The 24064-nt window shown below is 45.6% G+C and overlaps 1 protein-coding gene across 3 annotated transcripts in view; it reads right to left on the bottom strand.

Moving 5' to 3' along the window:
• Positions 1-24064, bottom strand: part of ABTB3 (ankyrin repeat and BTB domain containing 3) — a 315532-nt gene that overhangs the window by 98702 nt on the left and 192766 nt on the right. For all 3 annotated transcript variants that reach the window (XM_078449506.2, XM_078449507.2, XM_078449508.2), the window contains exon 3: positions 17498-17702. In XM_078449506.2, coding sequence (XP_078305632.1) covers positions 17498-17702 — 205 coding nt within the window. The remainder of the gene's footprint in view (positions 1-17497; positions 17703-24064) is intronic.

Here is a 24064-nt window from a genome sequence, read left to right as displayed (position 1 = left end):
CCGTTTGTAGGTAACAAGGACAGACTTGGGATATTGCGTTGTTCAGAAACTGTATGCTGTCCATACTAAGATGAGACCCAATTCTGTTCAGTTCAGTAAAACCCAGTTCGGTTCAGTTCAATTCTTTACTCAACTCAAATAATTCTAGACATCTATGGAGCATCTCATCACATATGGAATAGAAACCAAACTACGTCACGTGCCCAAAAGACTCTGCAAGATTTGAGTCCATATGACTTCATCCCCTACGCTCTCCCTGCTCACTGTGAGACTGTTTCAGTCTCACTGGCCCCCTTGCTTATCTTGCATGGCCAAGAATGTTCCTGTCCCGGGGCCTTTGCACTTACTATTCTCTCTGCCTGGCAAGATCTGTGCTCAGATATTGACATGGCTTATTGCCTTAAATGCAACCTCCTTAGAGGAACTTTCCCCGACCACCCCAGACCATATAAGTTGAGACAGCAATTTATATGACTTGTATGTAGTTTGAGGACCTAGTTTTATTTTTCTTTATGTTACTTATCTGTGACTGATGCTTTATTATTTATGCATTTGTTCCCCATCAGGCATATGGTAGATGTTCTGTAATTGCTGAATAGATGAATAAATAAATGAGTGCCCGCTATGTACCAACTCGTACACTTGGTGATACTGCAATAGTCCCAGCCCTTAACAAACTCTTGGTCTAATGCAAAAGAAATGTGAAAGGAAGCTACCTAAAAAGCTTTATGTGCAAAGTCTTATGGGAGAATGAGTCAGAATAAGCTGCAGTTAAAGGGGTGGGAATATGTTGGGAAATGCCATCTCGAGCCTGGGAGCAGAGAGAGAGAGAGAGAGAGAGAGAGAGAGAGAGAGAGAGAGAGAGAATCGTTCAGAAGAAGACTCTAGGCAGAGGAACTTAGTTGAAGAAATGCAGGGCAAGTTCAGGGGAGTCTGTGGACTGAAGTGGCTGAAGAAAAAAGGGAGTAGGCGATATTGTGCACGCTGCTCACTTAACCTGTTCCCTGTTTATTGGCCATCTTCTTGGAACAAGGGTCTGTGCCGAGTTTTGTGGAAGACATAAAGGTTTAAAACCTGGACCCTAGTGTTGGTCTAGCAGAGGAGTTTAGTGTGGGCACACATTCCCATCTTCCAGGGCAGCCTTGAATGTTAAAGTCTGTTTAACTGTCCTTAATTATCCTTGTATATTTGTTTGATTGGTCTTTGGATTGGTGGACTGGAGCATAAAGTGGTCGGCCATCAGGCAAGGAAGGACAGGTAACTATAATCCGAGGCCAACCATGGAAAGTGCCTTGTGAGACGGTCTTATAAGGTCCTCTAAAGAGGGACGGTGCCTCCAGGGAAGGATTTTGGAGGCAGTGGAATATGCCATCAGTGTTGGTGTTTTCAACAAGTTGGTCCTTGGTTTTGCCTATTTACTGGTTTCCTTTTTTCTTCACGGAATGTTCTTTCCACACTCTGCTGCCACAGGGTCTCCAAGGAAGGGGTGAGATTCTGCGTAAGGAACTAATAAGGGACAGTGTGACAGAAGACTGCCACAAAGGCTCACTCCAGCCTGGGAGTTTGAACTTTCTAGTGAAACAGAAGCCTGGGAAAAGATCCACCTTCTTTTCTAGCATATTCTGCCTAAATTCCTGGGCAGGCCAGAACCTGACGGGCTGAATCTTGAAAGAATTCCTCACGCCAATCTGAAAGAGCTGAAGAAGCCCTCATCGGCAATGTTTCTTATACACAGGGAAAACAAAAACAGAGTGGTTTAAAATCCAGGATAATAAACAAACGCGACCACCAAACAAGGGACTCCTGGAATTATGGAGACTTCCTAATCTACGGACATGGCCAAGGGCATACACAATGAACTTTGTGCATGGGGCCAGCTCAAAACTTGCATTCTGATGATGCTGTGTTAAGGCTTTCCCCCATTCTATTTTATTATTATTTTTTGAAGTTTTTTAATTTTTTTGAGAGAGAGTACAGAGTGCAAGTGGAGGAGGGGCAGAGGGAGAGGGAGGGAGAGAATCTTAAGCAGGCTCCATACTCAGCACTCGATCTCACGACCGACTGTGAGATTGTGACCTGAGCTGAAATCGAGAGTCAGATGCTTAACTGACCGAGCTATCCAGATGCCCTAATGCTCTGCCCCATTCTAGAAACAGTATAGGACACAGGGTGGGGGTTCACCAGAGATTGCCCTGAGCAGCCCTTATGGTCTCAACGTGGTCACACACTGCGTGGCTTTGGGAAAATCTCATGACTTTACTAGAGCCAGTGTCTTTAAAGTTGTGTCTGGTCTTCCCACTCCCAGAATCTAGGGAGACTGTATGTGTGGAAGACCCTGGAAACCATGAAGTTTCAAGAGATCTTGATAATGACTGTGGCCAGAGACCTTGCAGACCAGGTGGAGGCCACTTCTCACATTTCCCATAAGGTGTTTCCTCCTGGAAAACACAATGACATGGGATCTGGGATTGGGCTGGGTAAGCTTTCCATCCAGAGCTCTCCTTTTCTGTAATTTCTCACTCAGAGGAGCCATCAGAAGCCTCACGAATTAACCCCTAGGTGCTCTACTCCAAAGAGACTACTTTTGTTTTTTTACATCCATTCCCTCTCCATTGATGTTTTAGTCATGCTACTGTGTGTCGTTTTAAAAGAACAGCAATTCACCAACTGGAAAGATCCAAATGACCAGCAACCTGGGAACTGTTAGGCAAATTACAGTGCATTCACAAGATGGAATATCTCGCAGTCATTAAAAGTGATGTTTATGAACGTTCGGTAGTGTACCAGGAAAAAGGCTTGTGGCATATTAAGTGAAATAAAAACAGATATAAAATTATATATACACAGTACGACTATTTTAAAAAGCCTCACTGTCTGCATTGAAAACAAAGATGAGAACAGGTACCCAACGATCATTTCGGTAGCAGAATTGTAGACAATTTTAATTTTCTTTCTTATGTTTTTCTGTATTTACCAAAGTTAAAAAAAATGAGCAAAGGAACTTTTTAGTAAAAAAAAAAATATAATATAAAAATTTGACTTTATAGCACCTTGTATTACAGCTGTTAAAAGACGCAGCCCGTGAGGACAGCAAAATGGAAGGAGGAGAGAAGGTGATTAAATCAATGAAAACCTAGGACGAAGGTCTACTAGGAGGCATGCAGACATGTGTGGGGTTCATGTGGGAAGTCAGACTTTGAAGAATGCAAGATCAACTCAGATGCTAGGTCTCCTAGGCGAATGACCATATTTCTACTGCCCTGCTCCTTTCCATAACGTGTGAAACCCAGGTATGTGCTGGAAGCTGTCAATATCACTGTTTCTGAAAGGATAAAACAGAGTGGAAACTTGGCACAGGGCAGATGGTTTGAAAGCTGGCTGAACTCGGGGAGCGTTCCCTCTTGGCAGGCCTTTCTGTTCCCAGGCACCCCGGCTGCTACTGGCCCTTGCCATGCTGGGCCAGCCCCCAGTTTGCACTGGGCAGCTTCAAGGGCTAATTTTCACTAATGTTCTTTAAAAAAAAATTTTTTTTTTCCCTGTAGCGCAGAACATTCAAGCACACTGTCTGAAGTCCCAGACATAGGGTATGCAGAAGGCTGGCAGCTTCAGGCAAATGAGGAGGCACCAAAAAATCCAAGGAGGCTAATATAGCTTCCCCTGGGATTGTTCAGGCAAAGGGAGGAGGCCAGTTGGTGACCTCTCTTGCTGGGGGACATGGGACATGGCACTCGGTCAAGCCACACGCTCGGGGACTCTTGCAGGAACCTTCCAACCAGCCCTCTGCATCAGGCCCGGCTCCATGTTCCTGCTGCCTTGCACTCAGACTGGTCTTCATATCCCCACCCGGCTGTGCCAGGCCCTGGCTGCCTGCCAGAGAGAGCACGAGCTGATCAAAGCCCAGTCCCTGCCTCTGACCAGTTCAGTTCGGCAGTGGAGACAGACATGGAAGAAAAGAACGCTGCCGCGGCAATGGCCCCAGCCTTTGCCTCCCACGCGGGAGGTGATGAAGAGGACACGGGCTCGGGACTCACCCTGCGTGGGCTTAACTTCCAGCCCGGCCCCTCTCAAGCTTAAGCCGTGTGACCTTGGGCAAGTCCTTGAACTCAGTCGGCCTCACTCTCCCCATCTGATCTGAAACGAGGCAGAACTACAGCATCTCAGAGGGTGATGGGGACGTTTAAGTAGGGCAATCAGAAGTGGCGCTCATCCCAGGGCCTGGCACACGATGGCTCCGGGTGTTGTTATAATTACTCACAGAGGGCTTCACAGAGAGCAAGCTGGGGGGTGGGGGGGGCGGGGCTTGTCCTGCTCGGGGTGGGGTGCGGCACAGGTTCCACAGCAGCGGTGAGGATGCAGCTGTCCCGAAGGCTGAGCAGGACGTTGCATCTGGCTAAGCCTTCTCCCTTTGTTCCAACCGTCACACGAACCCCACCATTGAGGGAACAAAGGCCCAACACCTGTAGGACATAATTTGCTCCCACACACTTCCAACTCAGCAGTGACATTCTAAGTATTATTTAACTATCAGTAAGGCCCAGGCACCGCCTACCTCCTGTGGTCTTTTTTTTTTTTTTTTTTAAATTTTTTTTTTTCAACGTTTTTTATTTATTTTTGGGACAGAGAGAGACAGAGCATGAACGGGGGAGGGGCAGAGAGAGAGGGAGACACAGAATCGGAAACAGGCTCCAGGCTCCGAGCCATCAGCCCAGAGCCTGACGCGGGGCTCGAACTCACCGACGGCGAGATCGTGACCTGGCTGAAGTCGGACGCTTAACCGACTGCGCCACCCAGGCGCCCCCTCCTGTGGTCTTAATACAGGCAGGCCCCTCCCCCACCCCCGTGGACCTGGATGCCTAGCTGCAGGCACTGGACGGTGGGGACGTGGGGTGGGGGCATTTGGGGCAGTGGTTCTTTACCAATGCATCGAGAAGTACTCAGCATTTGAACAGCTGGCGTAACAGCTGTACCTCTGTGAGCCAGCTGAAGGTCAGCTGGCCCCTGCCGCGGTCTCGCTCGCTGCTCTAGGGTACTCGGGAGACTTCCGACCTTGGAGCCACCTGGATTGCCTGATCTCATCCATGCCTCCGTCTGGCCCCAAAACTACCTTCCCGGATCCCCTTCGGCTGTTGATCTGCATGTCCCTTCTGACCCTTTGCCCTTTCTTTCTCTGATGGTAAATGAGCTGCATAGGGCGGGAGCCATGCGAGGTCCCCTGGGTCGCCCCCCTCCCTGGCATAGGGCATGGCACACAGCAGCCACGGGTAGAGGTTAAGGGAGTGGGCTCTGTGGCCAGGCTCCTGGGCATGAATCCCCACGAGGCCACTACTGAGCCCTGAGACCTCGGGCAAGGTACTTCTCCTCTCTGACTCATTTTCCCCATCTATAAAGTGGGGATGACAATAATACCTACCATTATGAGGTCATCCCAAGGGACAAATGACTTCATTCATGTAAAGTACTTAAAATGGTGCCTGGCACATATAAAAACTCAGTCAACACTGGCTCTTCCTATTACTATGCTCGGGCACTCAATTCATGTTCGTTGAATAAATGGATGAAGGATGAACAACTGAATAAGAAGTTCAGTGATAAATGAGTAAGTTTTGGGGGGCCTGGGTGGCTCAGTCGGTTGAGCATTTGACTCTTGATTTTGGCTGAGGTCGTGATCCCAGGGTCACAGGATTGAGCCCTGCTTAAGATTCTCTCTCTCTCTTCCTCTGCCCCTCTCCCTCACTTGCTCTCTCTCTTTCTAAAAAATAAAAAAGCCCACAAGTTTTAAAAATTAAATAAAAACTGAAAAGTTCAAGTAGCACTGAGATGAAGACTGGAGAGGCAGGTTCTGGGTTTATAGCAGTTCGTTCCAGGAGATAAACATGTTTCTCAAAGATGTTTAACTGCTGTCTAATCAAATGAAGTGATTTGATTATCATTATTCCACTTATATGAGCAATATTTATTGAGGCCTCAGCCAGGGAAAATACCGGAAGGAAAAGGGAAGAGGAGGGGGAAGCATATTAAAACAAGAACATTCCCTGGTTCGAGATTTTCAGGTTTTTAACCTTCAGAGGGACACTGTGCACTCCCCCTGGGACCCCCTGTCCTTCCCGTCCCTGTGGCAATGCACACGGTTGAGAGCGTGAACTCTGGACTCAAGCTTCCTGCAAGAGTCTGCCCCTGACTCGCTGTGTAACCTGGGCAGGCTACACAACCTCTCTGAGCTTGACCTTCTTCAAGAGAAGGAAGAGACAGCAATAGTGTAAGGGTGCTAACACGCTCATGACATTCTGCGAGGACTCAGTGAGCCAACGAGCTTAGAAGAGAGCCTTGCACGTCCCAAACACCTTGTAAAATTTGGGGTGGTGATGGTGATGGTTGCTTCGAAGCACTTTGGCTCCAAGGTGATCAAAATAAGAGGATGCGGAATGCCCTTCGGCAGGTCAGCTGGTCCCTGGTCTCTTGTAGAGACTGTACTGCTTTGGGAGTGCGGGTTTCCATGGGCTGTTTTTCTTTTCTTTTTTTTTTTTTAATTTTTTTTTAACGGTTATTTATTTTTGAGACAGAGAGAGACAGAGCATGAACGGGGGAAGGTCAGAGAGAGAGGGAGACACAGAATCCGAAAAGGCTCCAGGCTCTGAGCGGTCAGCACAGAGCCCGACGCGGGGCTCGAACCCACGCACCGCAAGATCATGACCTGAGCCGAAGTCGGCTGCTTAACCGACTGAGCCACCCAGGCGCCCCCATGGGCTGTTTTTCTAAAAGGGGACTGCTACCAACCTTGAGTCTCCCGTTCAGGGCTGTTCAAGAGAAGTTTCTGTGATGCTGGAGACAGCCTATCCGGGCGCTCCGTCCAGAGCGGGAACCGCTCGCCACAGGCAAGTATCGAGCATTTGAAAGGAGGACAGGGGTACTGAGGAGCTGAAGCTTTCTCTTTAATTTTTATTCATTTAAATTCAAACAGCCACACGTGGCTGGTGGTTACTACACTGGATAGTATGGTGCTAGCTCCCCAGTCTCTGTGCGCGAAGGTGAGGTTTTCCTTCTTTTCCAATAAAACAAAGAGAAGGTGTGTCAGAGCAGAGCGGACTGCTGGGGCAGCCAGTTAACCGGGGTTCAGAAATGGCCTGGATATTCAAACGAACAACTGCGCTGCGTGCATCTGATCAGACTGACCCTGCATGTTGGGAGGGAAGGTTGTTCTTAAACTCGAGTCCCTCAGCTTGTCACCTGTGGTCAGGAGCAATCTCTCTTCCTTGGCTGGAAAAAACTCCTGAGTCGAGGGGCGCCTGGATGGCTCAGTCAGTTGAGCCTCCGACTCTTGATTTCTGCTCAGGTCATGATTTCACGGTTTGTGAGTTTGAGCCCCACTTGGGGCTCTGTGCTGCCGGCGAAAGCCTGTTTGGGATTCTCTCTCTCTCTGCCCCTCCCCTGCTCATGCTCTCTCTCTCAAAATAAATAAATAGACTTAAAACAACAACAACAACCAGGTAACTCCTGAGTCGAAGCCATTTGGCAGGCCCTGGAGGCTAGAGGTGTTCAACAGTGTTAAGCCGGTGAGCTTTCAGATTTGCCCTGCTGCCTCTCTCCAGACTGGACACCTGTGAAATCCCGCCTCACCTTTCCCTTGCACGCTTGTCGCTAATTTGCTATCCCTGAGCCACCTTAGAGGAGCCACCTTGTTAGGCTGAAGATGATCATTATATTCAGACACTCAGTGTCTTTCCTTGGCTGTTGCAGCCCCAAAGTTCTGCAGGCTGGCCATGTCTGACCTCTGGGATCCGCTCATGTCGTCAAATGGCACAGGGTTCCAGCATCTCATGAGGCTCAATGCAGCCCCCAAAGCCTATTGTGTGCCAAGCTCGACCAGAGAGACAAAAATCGCCATAAAAGCTTATTTCTTGCCCTTATGTAACTTAAAAATGGGGGGTGGAGTAAGTTGGGGAAATGAATGACAAACACACAGAAAACTACGATGTGTTGTTATTCACAGCGTGGCCCATGACCAGCAGCATCACCTCACCTGGGAGCTTGTTAGAAATGAAACATCTTGGGCCCTCCCCAGACCTATGGATAGAATCTGCATTTTAAGGAGATCCCAGGGGATTCCAATGCACATTAGTGATTACAGTTTGAGAAGCCCTGTTACATTGTATGTTCAGGTTACAAGCACCATGACAGAATAATAATGGGCATTATCTATAAAGAGCCTAATGTATGCTGGACTTTAAGTGCCTTATATAGATGAACATATCTATAAGACGTCAACCTGAATTAAGAGAGTAATAATCCCCACCATTTATGGATTCTCTGCTATGGGCCAGTGAGTGTATATGGCACTGACATAAGTTAGTTCATTAGCCATCGAAACAGCCCCATGAAGTAGGAATTATTATTTGTTTGCAGCTGAGGAAACTGAGGCCTGGAGCATGTGAAGCGTATAACGGGTGCCAAGCTGAGGGCTGCCTGAGTTGACACTGTCACCACAGCTCTCTGGGCCAGAAGTTGGAACACTTGGGTTTCAGACCCAGTTCTGTTCAGTTCTGCAAGCATTTATTGAGCACTTACTATATGCTATGCACTGAGGTAGGCCCTCAACACCTACATGGCCTGAGGCGGTAGGGAAGGGTTCCTGGGGGAGGTGATGCCTAAAATCAGTACTGGATGATGAACTGACTCAGTGAGCCAGATGACAGAGGGGAGGCAGTGTTCTGGGAAGAAGGCAAAGCATGTGCAAAGGCACTGAGGCACTGCCTTGCAAATCCACTGCAAGTGCATTTATGACCCCAGACAAGTCCACTCATCCCGCTGGGGCTCAGTTTCACCTTCTTCATCATAAAACATGTTCAACATGCCTGTTCTTGGAGTTCTCTCAACTTTAAATGTCCAATGATGGAAGAGTCCCTTGAAAAATCATGCTTTTGAAGTCTACTCAATGACATAGATCAACAAAACTGCAGGTACTATATGGTCCTTATTTTGTGAAATAACAAAACAACTTGGATATAGATACAGAATATATACCCTATATGGTCATGGTGCTTATGGGTGATTCAAAGTGTCTTTTTAATTTTTTTTGTAGTTACCATGTTTTATTTAATGCATGTACATATTAGTTTTATATAGAATAAACATTCATGAAGATGATGAAACAAATTCTAGGGATTAGGGATGAGGCTTCCAAATGTTATTTCTTCTAAATCAAATCCCATCGGTAGCAGAACAGCCTAATGAATGTGAGCACAGACCAGCACCTGACTCCAAGGGTTCAGACACTAGCTCTACAACTTTAGTTACATGACCTTAAGCAAATCAATCAACTCTAGTTAAATTCATATAACTTAAAAAAAAAAGTTCCACAAAACATACTTACTTTACCTCATGAAAACTTTTTTTTTTCCTACTATAGTTCATTTATTAAAAATTTAGGTCACAACCCACAACATTAGGGGTCAAAAAAACTTTTACTGGAAAGGGCCAAAGAATATTTTCAGCTGTGTGAGCCATCTGACACAGCTAATCAAAAATGCAAAAGCAGCCATAAATAATACGTAAACAAATAGGTATGGCTGTGTCCCAATAAAACTTTATAAAAACAGGCAGTGGGCCAGATTTGGCCTTTGGGGCATAGTTTGCCAATCTCTCCACTGCACTGATTTAATGGCCCATTAACAGGCTGTAACCCACAGTTTGAAAAATATTGGGATTAGAGTTGCTTTCATCTTGTGCCAGATGCAGCAATGCTCAAGTTACGAATGGATCCTGTTTTAAAACTTTGTCTCTCCAGTTAATTGTTTAGTATTCAACATGCATGTTTTCCCTCTTAGAACCATTTATATGGGTATTGGGATTCCAGGCCAATCCACCAAAGCCCACATACAGCGCTGCAGAAAACAGGTCTCCCCCTCTCCACGTGTCTCCATTTGTCCATTGACTCTGGATTTCTCCAGGACTCAGCAGTACTGGGCTGGGCATTTGATGGGACTTTTGTGCCGGACATGATCACTGGTCTTGGGAAGATGAGGAAGTAGCATTCCTCCTCTGGGAAAATGCATTCTGCATCCCTGCTTAGGATGTCAGGAACAGTCCTCTCTCCTCCTTGCTATCAAGGTTCCCAGAGTGTTAGGCTAAGGAGTCCTAATGTTGAGGCAGTATTTTGGTTCTCAGTTGTGGTGTGTAAGCCAATCAGTTGTGAGATGTGTGGCTAACAATGGTCAGAAGTACTCAGCTGAACACGTGATTCACTTGTGTGTTATTTATACAAAAACAAATAAATTAGAAGAGTGTGGTGAAACTGTCAAATTTTGCGGCTGCCTGGAAACACTGATGACCTTACTGTGTTTAGAGAATTTCCCATATTATTAGTCCATGGTTCAACAAGGTAGAAATTCAACTTCCCAGACTCCTTTGCAGCTAGGGTGCAGGCATATAACCCAGGCACCACTGATTTGGAAGCAAGTAGTATGACATAGATAGAACATGAAGCTGACAAGGGTGTTGGTAGAGACATTCAGCTTTCATGGGTAACTGTGACACAGATCCTGCCAGGAGTGTCCAATGCCCAGCCTTGGTGGTGTGAGGTATCTGCTGAAGCAGTCCTGGGGTACAACTTGGACACTGCTCTAGGTTGTGCAGCCCCAAAGCCTGCTTTTCTGGCTTTAACACCCATCAGAAGTCTTCTTAAGCTCTACTAAACATTTAGATTCATGGGACTATCATAAGCCACACATGGCCCAGCAGGATAGCATCAGATGTTCCTTTCAGTAGGAGTCCTTATAGCAATTCACCCATCCATCCTAGAGCTATCTTCTGCCCAGGTGACACTCAGGTGAAAGTAGATGAGATCCACTTGGGTGACTGTGAGAACTATCCTGGTTTATGAACCCCACTTTCTCTTGTAGCAACTCCACAAATATAGTTTCCAAGGTCCATGCAAGGACACTGTCAGCGACAAGAGCCAATGAAATCAGGGAGGCCCAAAGCTCTGGAGATTTATCAAATATTTATAGTACTAGCAGGTTAGATCAATTTTACCAATCTAGAGTTACTCTAACCATAAGCAATGCTGCTTAGTAATGTAGTTGATACTGAAATTTTTATCATATTTCCAGGAGAAAAGAGCTAGAGAATTAACCCAACGTCTAATTCTGATGCGGAAGAGGAAAGGATCTACCTAAACTGGGCCTCCCAGAGGTCATCTTTCTGCTTTAAGCAGTCATAGTAGGTTTAACCTTTGCAACACAGTATTTTTACTAATAATGCTGTTTGTGTCAAGGATATCTCTGTCCACTTGCATTCTGATATACACTCCTTAGCGGGAAGGAATGAGGAAGAGTTACAACAGAGTGCTTGGAATTCTACACAACCCTGGCTATGTCCACTGGAGTATGTTAACCTTAGACTATCACCTGTCATATATGCCACAGATGAGAAAGCATCAAGAACTGATGTGTTGGAGTGATCCTTTGGTAGGGTGAGTGTCTTGGAAGATGTATTCGGGTACCATTAACTTCTAATGTCTGTTATGTTTGCTTTATTAGCTCTGTTTCTTCAAGTGTAAATTCTTCATTTGTTAAGATGGTTTCATTTCTTTCAAACAGTTGGTGATTGGTGATTATATACTCATGTTTTAGGTCTCATATACTCATGTTTAGGTTTTAGGTCTACCAGCTTCCCTGGTAGACAGTGAACCACATCTGTTTATACAGTTCTGCTTGCAAAAGGGATTGCCTAAGTATATGTTTTTGTTTGCTTTCAGTGAGACTGGGGGAGGACAGAACTACCTAATTGTCTAGTCTTCTGGTTAAAACACATCTCTGTACCTCTCAGGCATTGCCAGCTACCTCAGGCAACAAAATAGTCCAATTTATCCTGCTATTTTTTTTTTTCATTTTTTGGCCATTACTGAAATCATCCATGGCCAAACACATCTAGGAATCACTGATATTTCCAGTAATGATGTAGGGGAGGAAAACCTTGTCCCAGACTTAAGATGATTCTATTTAAATTCAGTAGCCTCAGATCTTAGTTTTTTACATTTACATTAAGATGTTTACACTTATCATTACTAAAATAAATACTGCCTAATCATAAATCTTACAAAATAAACATTGCCTTATCATAAGTATATAATTATATATAAACATATAATAAAACAAATATTGCCTAATCATAAATCTTACAAAAACTTATCTGAGTTTTTTGAGTAAAAATATCTGAAGTACCTGAAAGATTTTATTTATTGATTGACAGTATGATATGTTTATTCTGATATTGAATTTAAATTATTGAAGATTCTGTCCTAGGAAAAAATTAAGTAGAATTACCTATTTCTTAGAAAATTCTTCAAAATATTGGATAAATATTGAATAAATGAAAGCCAGAAATAAAGATGACATCTGAACTAAGATTTCTTTGTAAAACATCTGATGCTCCAATACAAAACAGGCTTTGTTGATGACATTGGTTGTATTTATTTTTAACTAACTTAACAAACACTTGTTAAGCCTGTGTAATGTCCCAAAATACTATGTTGGGTTCTAGAAAAACATATAAGAGGCAGATTGTTTCCCTCAGGGAGCTTTATTATAAATTGAATTAAGGGATTAAAAAAATTAGGTCACAAACTAAGGCTGGGTACCATAATTAACAGCAATTTATTTTTTTCGATGGAATCTGAAGCTACTGTCTTCCTGGAGGCACTTGGAAGGTCAGCACTGTATTTCACAGAGCATCATAAATCTCCAGTGACCAGGCTTTGGCACATATCAGATTCAGTGATATCAAAGATTGGATTCTCCTTGATACAGAATGTTTTCCTCCTCTTCCTTCTCCATGTTGAATTTGCCAACACTTGACTTGAATAAGATTCTAAGTCTGACCTTTTAGTCTTAGTCTCTACTCCATGTGGTCTGGGTCACGCCTGTCTGTCTCACTCTGGACCTCCAGCTCTTTACAGGACCTGTTCCTGGTACATGCTTCCAGTGACCCAAAGAGCTGCTCGGAAAGATTTTAGAAGCTCAAAAACTAGTTGCCAAAGTTCTGGAAAAACTTAAACTATAGAAATTTCACACTGGCACTGAGCTCCTTCAAAAATCCCGCAGTGAAAAATGAAACTATCCAAAACAAATGTAGCAACTCTAAAGCTATGCCCACATGAAAGAGTAAAATAGTGCATGTAGGCCTACTTCCAAATACTCCAGCCAAGGAAGGCTCTTTTGACAAGCAGAGATGATTTGAGGTATAAAACAATCCATATTTCAGTCAACAAATGTTTCTGGCTTTCTGCTGGGCATGGACAAAAGCAAATAATATTCAGTCCCTTTTCTGAAGAATATAGTCTAGTGAAAAACCATATAAGCACCATGGCCCTACTTGACATTGCCAGAATAAAAATAAAGAGTTAAGGAAATGTTGTTTGATTTTGGGAGTTAGGAGAGAGAAATACAGAGAGAAAAACAACTCCAAATTAGAGTCCATATCCCACTGGAAACTTCTTATTTAGAAGTTTTGGTATGGAGCTGGTGTAAACCCTTCACTGAAAACAGAAGTCATCTCTCCTCTGAAGCCCTTCCATGTGTGATTTCAGATGCTAAATGCCAAGGCCTATTCCATCAGGGAGCAGGAGAAATAGCTTTCTGTCTAGAAGAAATACACACACAGGTTTCTGCAGGGACAATGGTAACAACATTTTGGAGGCTCCCCCTAATAAAAAGATGTATGGTATCAGCTGCTCTTTTGGGGGGTGAGAGGAGAGCTCCTTTTGTGCCAGCCATGGCACCAGAGTCTTAGCTACAATTTTGAATTTACTGCTTACACCAGTCCCATGAAACTTCTGTCACTCTCATTTTACAGTCAATGAGGTTCAATGAGGAAGAATGGCTTGTTCAAGGTCTCAGATAATCCAGTGAAGAAATGGGCAGAAGACATGAATAGACACTTCTCTAAAGAAGACATCCAGATGGCCAACAGGCACATGAAAAGATGCTCAACGTCACTCCTCATCAGGGAAACACAAATCAAAACCACACTGAGATATCACCTCACGTCACTCAGAGTGGCTAAAATGAACAAATCAGGAGACTATAGATGTTGGCGAGGATGTGGAAAAACGGGAACCCTCTTGCACTGTTGGTGGGAATGCAAACTGGTGCAGCCACTCTGGAAAACAGTGTGGAGGTTCCTCAAAAAATTAAAAATAGATCTACCCTATGACCCAGCAATAGCACTGCTAGGAATTTACCCAAGGGATACAGGGGGCACTTGTACCCCAATGTTTATAGCAGCACTTTCAACAATAGCCACATTATGGAAAGAGCCTAAATGTCCATCAACTGATTAATGGATAAAGAAGATGTGGTTTATTTATACAATGGAATACTACTTGGCAATGAGAAAGAATGAAATCTGGCCATTTGCAGCAACATGGATGGAACTGGAGAGTGTTATGCTATGTGAAATAAGTCAGGCAGAGAAAGACAGATACCGTATGTTTTCACTCATATGTGGATCCTGAGAAACTCAACAGAAGACCATGGGGGAGGAGAAGGGGGAAAAAAGTTACAGAGATGGAAGGAGGCAAACCGTAAGAGACTCTTAAATACTGAGAATAAACTGGGGGTGGGCAGGAGGGGAAAGTGGGTGATGGGCATTGAGGAGGGCACCTGTCGGGATGAGCACTGGGTGTTGTATGGAAACCAATTTGACAATAAATTTCATATTTTTTTTTTTTAAAAAAGGTCTCAGATCCAGAAGAAGCAGGGCTGGAATGCAAAGCCAAAGCATCCCAAAGCCAAAGGTCAGCCTAGTTTCCAAATCCATATTCTTTCCAGAGGACCAAAGTAACACAACTCAAAAAATGTCAAGTTCCACTCGGCATTTTGTGATGACCTCTGAAAAACCAACCAAAGAAGAAGGGAAAGACGGAGACAGAAGTGACTCCATAGCATTTTGGGCCATCTTCTCTTTACTCTGTTCTCCCTCAAAGCTCACGCATCTTCACATCTTGTCCCAGAAAGTCTGGAAACCTCAGATGGTCTCCCAGACTTATAGCCACTCCAGCTACACTCTGAATTCTGAAAGGGATTCCAGAAGAGAAGGTGGAAGCCGTGTAAGGGAAGATGTAATGGGGCCATGCACGGGTGTTGTGTGGGGGCAGGGAGTACATTACATGATGAGATTCCTATTCTAGAAGTTTCAGTCTGATGGCTATGAGGACGATGGAGCTGGTCAGAGGATATTAAGCCTTACATCCTGGGAGACCATTTAGAAATCCAATGCAGTACAGAAGTAAGAGAGAACAAGGTACCCAACCACACAGTGGCAGCAATCTGGGAAGGAAGGGAGAGAGCAATGAGAGATGTTGCGGGTGCGGCATCAGTAACACACATTGACCAGTGGCTGCAGGACGGGGTGAGGGGGAGGAAAGAGTGTGGGGCGAGGCCCACTTTTCTGGGTTGGTGGTGATGCCACCCTTAGAGATGAGGGAGAAAGGAAGGACAGCTGGTTTCAGAGAAAAGATGATAACTTCAGATGTGGGGTAGTTGTGAGCACGCACAAAGGGACATGTTCCACGGGCAGCTAGGTCGATGGGTTCGTTCGTTCTCTCTACAAAAATTTACTGACTCCCCACCTAGCACCAGATGTTGAGCGTGGCATTGGGTGTGGAGGGACAACCATAACAGATGTGTTCTCTGCCCTCATGAAGCTGACGGGCAATAAACGAACACGTAACGAAATTATGATTATCAACTGTAGTAAGTGTTATGTGGAAAAGAATAAGGTGTGATGAGAAGAACCAGTCTGAGAGTGTGAGACTTGATGGGGAAACTGAGGCTGACTAGGACGAGGAGGTTCTGCGGCTGAGAGGAGGTGCTGTCTAGCTGGAGTTGGAAGGGAGTCATCTGGGGGTCAAGTGCATGTTGGCGGGAGGTAAGTCAGAGATGCTCACTGTCCCACAGGCTGTCAGGGGGGTATGCCTAAGAGCTAGATGCCCCACAGGCCGAGGCTGCTGGCTCCCATTCTCTCAGCACTAAGGTTGCACATTCACAGAAAGCACTCCTGGTGTCTCTGACTGAAGTTATTTTCTGCCCAGGGACAAGGAGCATTTGGCCCCCTGAATTCGGGCATCTTCGGCATGTGCAAATACATGTAGGGTACCCACTGATTTGGCCTAGACCGTGGGATGCCTGATGAAGCTAACTCCAGACTGGATTGAAATATTCATGCTAACTTGAGATTCTTAAAAACAAAACAGGAACAAAAACTCAGCAACTTTCGTCTAACTTGTGCTCCATTCTCTTCCCTGAAATGAAAGCCAAGAGACGTGGTTGTAAAAGGAAGCCCAAGTAAGCCCCAGTCCACTCCTGCAGCAGCAAAGCAGCCAATGAGCATTTCAAAATTGCTTGGAACCATTTAACAGAGAAAAGAAAATTGCATTAAGTCCACCAAAATGCAGATAGTATCTACAACAGAAGCAAAAGTGAGCATTTACCGTGTGCTGGGCACTGTTCAATTCACTCACTCCTCCAACAGCCTTATGAAGGATTTACTTTTGGTAGCCGCATTTTTCAGATGAAGAAACTGAGGCATGGATAGGTTAGGGAACTTTACCAAGGCCCTCCCCGTCCTCTGACTTTTAATTGGAAGAGCCAGGATTTGAACCCACTCTCTGGATCACTGAGCCCACTCTCTTAACCACTCTTTTGATAAATGGGTCACTACGAGAGTAGTTGCAGCAAACAGGCTCATGTGGAGGCAGAGCCCGACTTGTGAGGTGCTGTGGGGAGATGGGCTCTGTGGGGTGTTCCCAGTGTGGTTTCTGATACTCTGCCTCTGAGAGGGTGAAACCGTCCTGGGGCTTTCCAGACAGAAGGGGACCTGGGAACAACTTAGTTCAGCCACTGGTTTACAGAAAGGGAAGTTGAGGCACAGAGAAGTGGAGGGAATGTGCTTGGGAGGGTCAGAAGCTGTGTCTGAGGAAGTGTCCCCCCCCGGAAACCCTCCCTTCTTCCCTTTCCCTTAATTCTGCTTGAGCCAGCCAGTCTCCTGGCCCCCTCAGGACCCACTTCAGCTGAGCAGGTGTTTACGGTTCCCCAAGGGAGTCCCCAGGACAGCCAGGAGGAAATGAAGACACCTCCCACCCAAGGAGCTGGTCTCCCCCATAGCTGCCTTCACAAGGGAGCCACCCTGCACAGCAGAGTCCTTTACGCCTTCAGAATCTGCAAATCCACCTTTCTGACCCAGGCCGTTTTTAACCCAAACTGGATCAACCCTATGCAAACCCATTTCAAAGACCCCACCTGGGTCTCAGACACCCCTTGGAGCACAAGATTCCAACCTGGACCCCTCCAGCGAGTTTCTGGGCACTGTGCAGTTGTGACCACCAGCATGGCTCCCCTCTGGTACCCCTCTGCCACTCTGGAGAAAGCACCCACCCACTGCAAGGCGGTGTTGGCCAGAGGAGTTCCTCTCTTTGGCCATCCGGAGCCAAGGCAGATCTTACCTTTCCACCTGGAGGTTGACTTTGGAAGGCTCCACGTTGGGATTTTCCCATTCCATTTGCGGGCAGTGCATGAAATAGCAAAGGGTGTACAGGGCCTCTGGCTCCCAGTAGAGCGCCCCCTGCTTGTGGTGCAGGGGGGTGCCGTTGCCATGGTGCTTGGCATTGAGGGGCTGCAGGTGATGCATTGCTCGGGACACCAGGTCACCTGTGGACAGAAGTAAGATTTCAGATCCTTGTCAAGGCAGCCATGACTTGCACAGAAGATGTGCTGAATATCTCTGCAGAGATTCCTTTTTTGAAAAAAAATTCTTAATGTTTATTTTTGAGAGAGAGAGAGAGAGAGAAAGAGAGAGGGAGAGAGAGAGAACAAGTGGGGGAGGGGCAGAGAGAGGGGGGAGACAGAATCCAAAGCAGTCTCCAGGCCCTGAGCTGTCAGCACAGAGCCCGATGCAGGGCTCGAACCCACAAACTGCCAGATCACCCTGAGCCGAAGCCAGATGCTTAACTGACTGAGCCACCCAGGCGCCCCTCTGCAGAGATTCTTAATCCTGGGACTCCCTCATTCAACTGGAGTGGTCCTCTGGGACCTCCAGGTCTCACATCGAGTAGAGAGGAAAGCATCTGTTCAGTCACCACATGACTGTCCCCGCTTGCCAGGTTTGGGCTGCACTTGAAGCACAGAGGGCTGCTAAGATAATTTGAGTCCTGCCCTTCTGGAACCCACTGCTTCTAACAAGGCACAGGAAGCCCTTTGTGTACATCACCTTGGGACACACCTTCTGTCGCATCCTTTGCTGTAGCCAGTACTGTCTTCCCTGCAGTCACAAGTATAGCCATGGACTACACTGTCTCTTGCCTCTGAGCCTGTGCATATGCTATTCCCTCTATCTAGAATATTCTTTTTCTCCTCCTCTCCAGGCTAATTCCTACTGATCATCCAGGTATGAGCTTATGTATTAACTTCTCAAAGAAGTCCTCCTGGAATCTCTCCCACTCCCTGTGTGTTTATCACACTATACTTTCTTATCACAGCATTTAGAGCACTGTGTTAGGATTGCCATTTCTTTGTCAGTCTTTCCCAATGATAGAAACTCAGTCTTAAATGACACTTACTATATTGTACTTCAATTAATCCTCATAGCACCCTAAAGTGGGTACCTTCATATACCCATTTTACAGATGAGGAAACAGAGGCCCAAAGAGGTCAAACAACTTTTCAAGGGTACACAGCAGCCATACGTGGCAGAGCAAGGATTTGAACTCAGGTAGTCTGGCTCCAGAATCCATGCACTGAACCATGCTCCTTGAGGGCGGGGGCTTTGTCTTACTCTTCCCAGCACTAGCAAGTCCTGGGAACACTCTAGTCTTTCCCCTGCTTTCTCCAAAGGGAAGGAGCCTTCTCCTTCATCAGACCAATCTGCATGCCCCCAGGCTGGCCGCACAGGGAGGATCTTCCTGTGGGGAGGCTGGCTGGGTCTGAAATTCCTGTCTTTTCTAGGCTGAGATGGTGTTCCCCAAACTTGGGCCATTTTATACCACCTTCTCAAGTGCAACTACATCCAAGCATCATCTGTGCCATCATTTACTTAATTTTAAATGGATTCATTTAGTTTTTTTAAGTATGGGTCTGAAGGAAATGTTCTGTCACTTATAAATGGATGATCAGTATCCCTTGCCATAAACAGAAGATCACTATAAAAGTTAATTCAACGAAAACAAAACCATGTAATTAATTTATAGCTGAATTCTCATACTGTTTTTTTTTTTTTTTTTGTTATAAACAACAAGTGTTAGAGAAGTGTTAGGGGTTCATACCAAATAGAGCCTTTCTTCTTGAAGCAAGGAGAATTAAAATAGAATTTTTCATTTTTTATTTTTTCCTCCAAATTTTTATTTAAATTCTAGTTAGTTAACATATAGTGTACTATTGGTTTCAGGAGTAGAATTCAGTGATTCATCAATTACATACAACACCTGGTGCTCCTCACAAGTGCCCTCCTTAATACCCATCCCCCATCTAGCCCATCCCCCACCCACCTCCCTCCATCAACCCTTAGTTTGTTCTCTATCGTTAAGAGTCTCTCATGGGAAAAAAAAATCTCTTAGGGTTTGCTTCTCTCTCTCTCCTTTTTTTTTCCTGCCCATATATCCATCTGTTTTGTTTCTTAAATTCCACATATGAGTGAATAAAATAGAATTTAAAAGGATCACTCCATGACCCATGTTATTGAATGTACTTCTCTGTTCCACTCATCCAGTAGCATGTGTTGCACACTTTGGGAAACACTCAACTGATATATTTGTGATGATTAATTTTATGTGTCAACTGGGTGAGGCTATGGTACCCAGTTGTTGGATTAAACAGTAATCTGTAGGTTGTTGTGAAGGTATTTTTCACATTATCCTTTAACCTTTAAATCAGTAACTTCTGAGAAAAGCAGACTATCTTCCAAAATGTGGGTGGCGAGCCTCATCTAATCAGCTGAAGGCCTTAAGAGAAAAGACGTTGAAGAAGGAATTCTGCTCTCACACTAAGACTGAAACATCAACTCCTGCTGGAATTTACTGTCCCTCTACTCTGTCCAGGCAGCCCCTAGTGAGGGAAGGAGACTGTCTTCCCCATCCCCAATCCTTCACTGCCCAGCTGAAACCAGGCCTGCAGAGTCTACCACTTCTTTGTCATCCAGCTGTATCTTTTAACATGACACTTCGACCTAAAGTCCAAAGCCAAGAAAGTGAGGCCACTTCCTCAAAAGATTGACAACAGGGCCATTCATCCCCCTTAGGGGAGTCAACTATGGAGATGAGGTCTCAGCTAAGGGTAGAAATGGCAAATATTCCCCTTTCCATTCCATGTCCATGGCAGACATGGTTAATCAATTGCAGAGCTCTCATGCACTAAGTGTAGATGTAGCCTCTAAATCCTTCTTGAGACAAGATTCCAAGTGGCCACTATTTCTTATAGGGGTTTTCAGAGGAAAAGAAACTTCCATGTTGTCAGAGTCCTGAGGCCTTAGCAGGTCAACCTAACCAGAGTACAACCCACTACGCTTAATATCTGGACAGCAAGCAGATGCAGGGGTTGAACAGAGAGTAGTGGGGGGTTGCTTCCCTACTCCCCCCTGCATCTTACCATGCCTAGCTCAGAGCCTGACCCTCCTGTCTCCATCCATTCCCCACAGCAGGAAAATATGCCCAAGAAACTGAAAAAAAAAAAAAAAAAAAAAAAAAAAAAGAGTCAGAGAAGGAAATTCTCTTTTAGAAGTAGGTGGACAGGGAAGACCCCAAAGGGACCTGCAGGTGGAAAATATGGAGAACCAGTGCTCAAAGTTAGGTAAGAGGCAGGGGAAGGGATTCAAATCCCAGCTCTGCCACTCATCTGTGCACAGCCCAGCAAGTTGCTTAACCTCTCTGGTGGGAAGTGATATGCCCCCATCAGGTGGTTGTGAGGGTCACACGCAGAATGAGGAAATGCCTGGCACACTGTTGGCACCAAATAAGCAGCTCTCTTAGGCTCACTGCTCTTCCTTCTCTCTGGATGGCGAGACGGGAAGGTGGGTGCCTGGGACATGCAGGGACAGTCCAGCCCATGCCCTGACCCAGTGCCTGACTTGCAGCTTCATGCTGGGGTTGACATCATTAGGAATCAATGCTACAAAGCTGCTCACCCCAGGCATGTGTTTGGGGTGCAGTTAGGTCCTTAACTGCTTCTTCTTCCCTCTTCTCTCTACCCTTTCATCTTTTAGAAACAGGCTCCTTGGGAGGGAGGGAAAAAGGAAGCCAGAAGCCTGCTTCTAGGCTGGTCATGTCAGTCTGTCTCGTAAGGGGCAGCTCTAAGCACTGGCAATGTAAGAGCCCAGTCGGCCAATGCTGAGCAGGAGTCTGGAAGAAAACAACAGGATGGCGGGTCCAGGGTGGGATTGGGCACAATGACAATGTGTTGACTTTTCTGATGAGGAGGATGATATGAGGTAGATGGAAGTGGCAGCAGAACTGGGAACCACGATACAATGAGAACCTGCTACCAGGCCACTTATACACTTTCCAGTTTAATTACATAAGAACCATATGGGACATACACCCACTTCAGAGGTGGGAAAATCAAGGCAAGGGGCAATTGGCCCAGGTGTCACTCAGGAAGTAGCAGGCTGTGACTCCAACTAGGCCTCCAGGGCTCATGTTCTTTGTCACTACACCACAGTCCCTCCATAAAGGCACTTATCTAGAATCTACCTCAGGGCGTGGCCTTTGAAAAACTCTGGTGAAGTGTTTGAGGGCTAAATCCCAAGTCTCCCAAAACATATGCCATTGCGGAGTCCATGGGCCGGGGCTCAGGAGATTGGTCAGCCTCTGCTGACAGAGTAGAGCTTCCAGCTGAGGGGTCTCAGAGTCCGACTGGTCTGCAGGAGGGTGTGGGGGCTGATGGGTCAATCCGCATAAATGACCCCGCAGCCTCTTGGAAGATAAATTGCCCTAAGGGAAGAGAGCCTGGAGGGGCACATAAGTAACCAGCAACGTATAGGCAGGAAGCTGGTTATGGAACCAACAGAAGCCTGGTCTCTCAAATCAGAATTCCAGCCCAGGCGATGGCAGAGCTGAAAGAGTTTTTCTTGGAAAGCTGTGAAAGTGGGTAGAAGCCAAGCAGCTGGGCTCTGGGGCCAGAGGATGAGGCTCTGATGGGCAACAGCAGACAGACATTTGGTGCTCCTGTGGGCACGACACTTCTGAGAGCTTTATACACATGATACCCTTTAGGTGCCACACAACGCAATGAGGTAGGTCCTGATAGCATGTCTATTTTACAGTTGAGGAAGCTGAGTCCAGGGAAATCATTTGGCTAAGTCACACTGCTACTGAGTGCAAGAACTGAGCTTCAAACGACTCTGATTTGGGCCTCTTAGCCACTACATCACACTGCCTCCATGATGATAGGAGAGAAGGGGTCTTCATTCACTGGTAGCTCATCAGGAGCTCCAGAGATCATGGCTGACTTGGATACATCCAGAATTTTGGCAGAAAAGCTTAGCCCATGTTTAACTGGCATCTGTCAGTAACCACATCCTTGGTGGGCACAGAGTGGGGACAAGCACAGAGGCCATGGCAGACAGGGTCAGTGGCCAGCAGCTTTGGAAAGTATTGCAGACTTCCCAGTTCTGCCCTTGGCTGTGATGTCAGGGTCCTTAAAGGTGGCCCTAGCTGTGGGCAGGGGCAAAGTGTGAGGTTTCACACAGATTCATGGGAGGCCAAGATTTCAGAGTGAGCCACAGCAAGGCCGGAGGAAGGGATGGCTATATGTGAGATGCTACCTGGGGACTCTCAAAAACTGCTGGGTGATTCTGTTGCCTCTGGTGATGTGTCTAGTAAGAAGTTGTTATGGCCAAAAGTCAAAGAGGCTGCTGCCTGTGTTCTCCTCTAGGACTTTGATGGCTTCCTGTCTCACATTTAGGCAGAGGAAAGGGAAACAAAGGCAAAAATGAACTACTGGGACCTCATCAAGATAAAAGTCTTCTGCATAGTGAGGGGAACAACAAAACTGAAAGGCAGCTTACAGAACGGGAGAAGATATTTGCAAATGACAATCTGGTAAAGGGTTAGGATCCAAAATCTATAAAGAACTTATCAAACTCAACATCCCAAAAAACAAAGAATCCAGTGAAGAAATGGGCAAAAGACATGAATAGACAACGTTTTCAAAGAAGACATCCAGATGGCTAACAGACACATGAAAAGATGCTAAGCATCACTCAACATCAGGGAAATACAAATAAAAACCATGAAGAGATACCACCTCACACCAGTCAGAATGGCTAAAATTAACAACACAAGAAACAACGAGTGTTGGTGAGGATGTGGAGAAAGGGGAACCCTCTTGCACTGTTGATGGGAATGCAAACTGGTGCAGCCACTCTGGAAAACAGTATGGAGGTTCCTCAAAAAGCTAAAAATAGAACTATCTTATGACACAGCAATTGCACTATTAGGTATTTACCCAAAGGATGCAATAATACAGATTCGAAGGGGCACATGCACCCCAATGCTTATAGAAGCACTATCAACAATAGCCAAACTATGGAGAGAGCCCAAATGTCCATAGACTGATGAATGGATAAAGAAGACTGTGGTATGTATATACACTGGAGTATAACCCAGCCATCAAAAAGAATGAAATCCTGCCATTTGTAACAACATGGATGGAGCTAGAGTCTAAGCAAAATATGTCTGTTAGAGAAAGACAAATACTGTATGATTTCCCTCATATGTGGAATTTAAGAAACAAAACAGATGAACATATGGAAAGGGGTAAACAAGACAGAGGGAAACAAACCACAAGAGACTCTTAATGGTACAGAACAAACTGAGGGTTGATGGAGGGAGGTGGGTGGGATATGGGCTAGATGAGTGATGGGTATTAAGAAGGGCACTTGTTGTGAGGAGCACTGGGTGTTGTATGTAAGTGATGAACCACTGAATTCTACTCCTGAAACCGATAGTGCACTGTATGTTAACTAAAATTTAAATAAAAAGTTTAAAAAAACCCACAAAAACCTATTGGGTGAACTTTTCAGA

Source organism: Panthera onca, chromosome B4, assembly GCF_046562875.1.
Source record: "Panthera onca isolate mPanOnc1 chromosome B4, mPanOnc1 haplotype 2, whole genome shotgun sequence".
Classification (NCBI taxonomy): Eukaryota; Metazoa; Chordata; class Mammalia; order Carnivora; family Felidae; genus Panthera; species Panthera onca.
The sequence above is the reverse complement of the archived record's forward strand: the minus strand, read 5'-3'. Positions and strand labels throughout refer to the sequence as shown.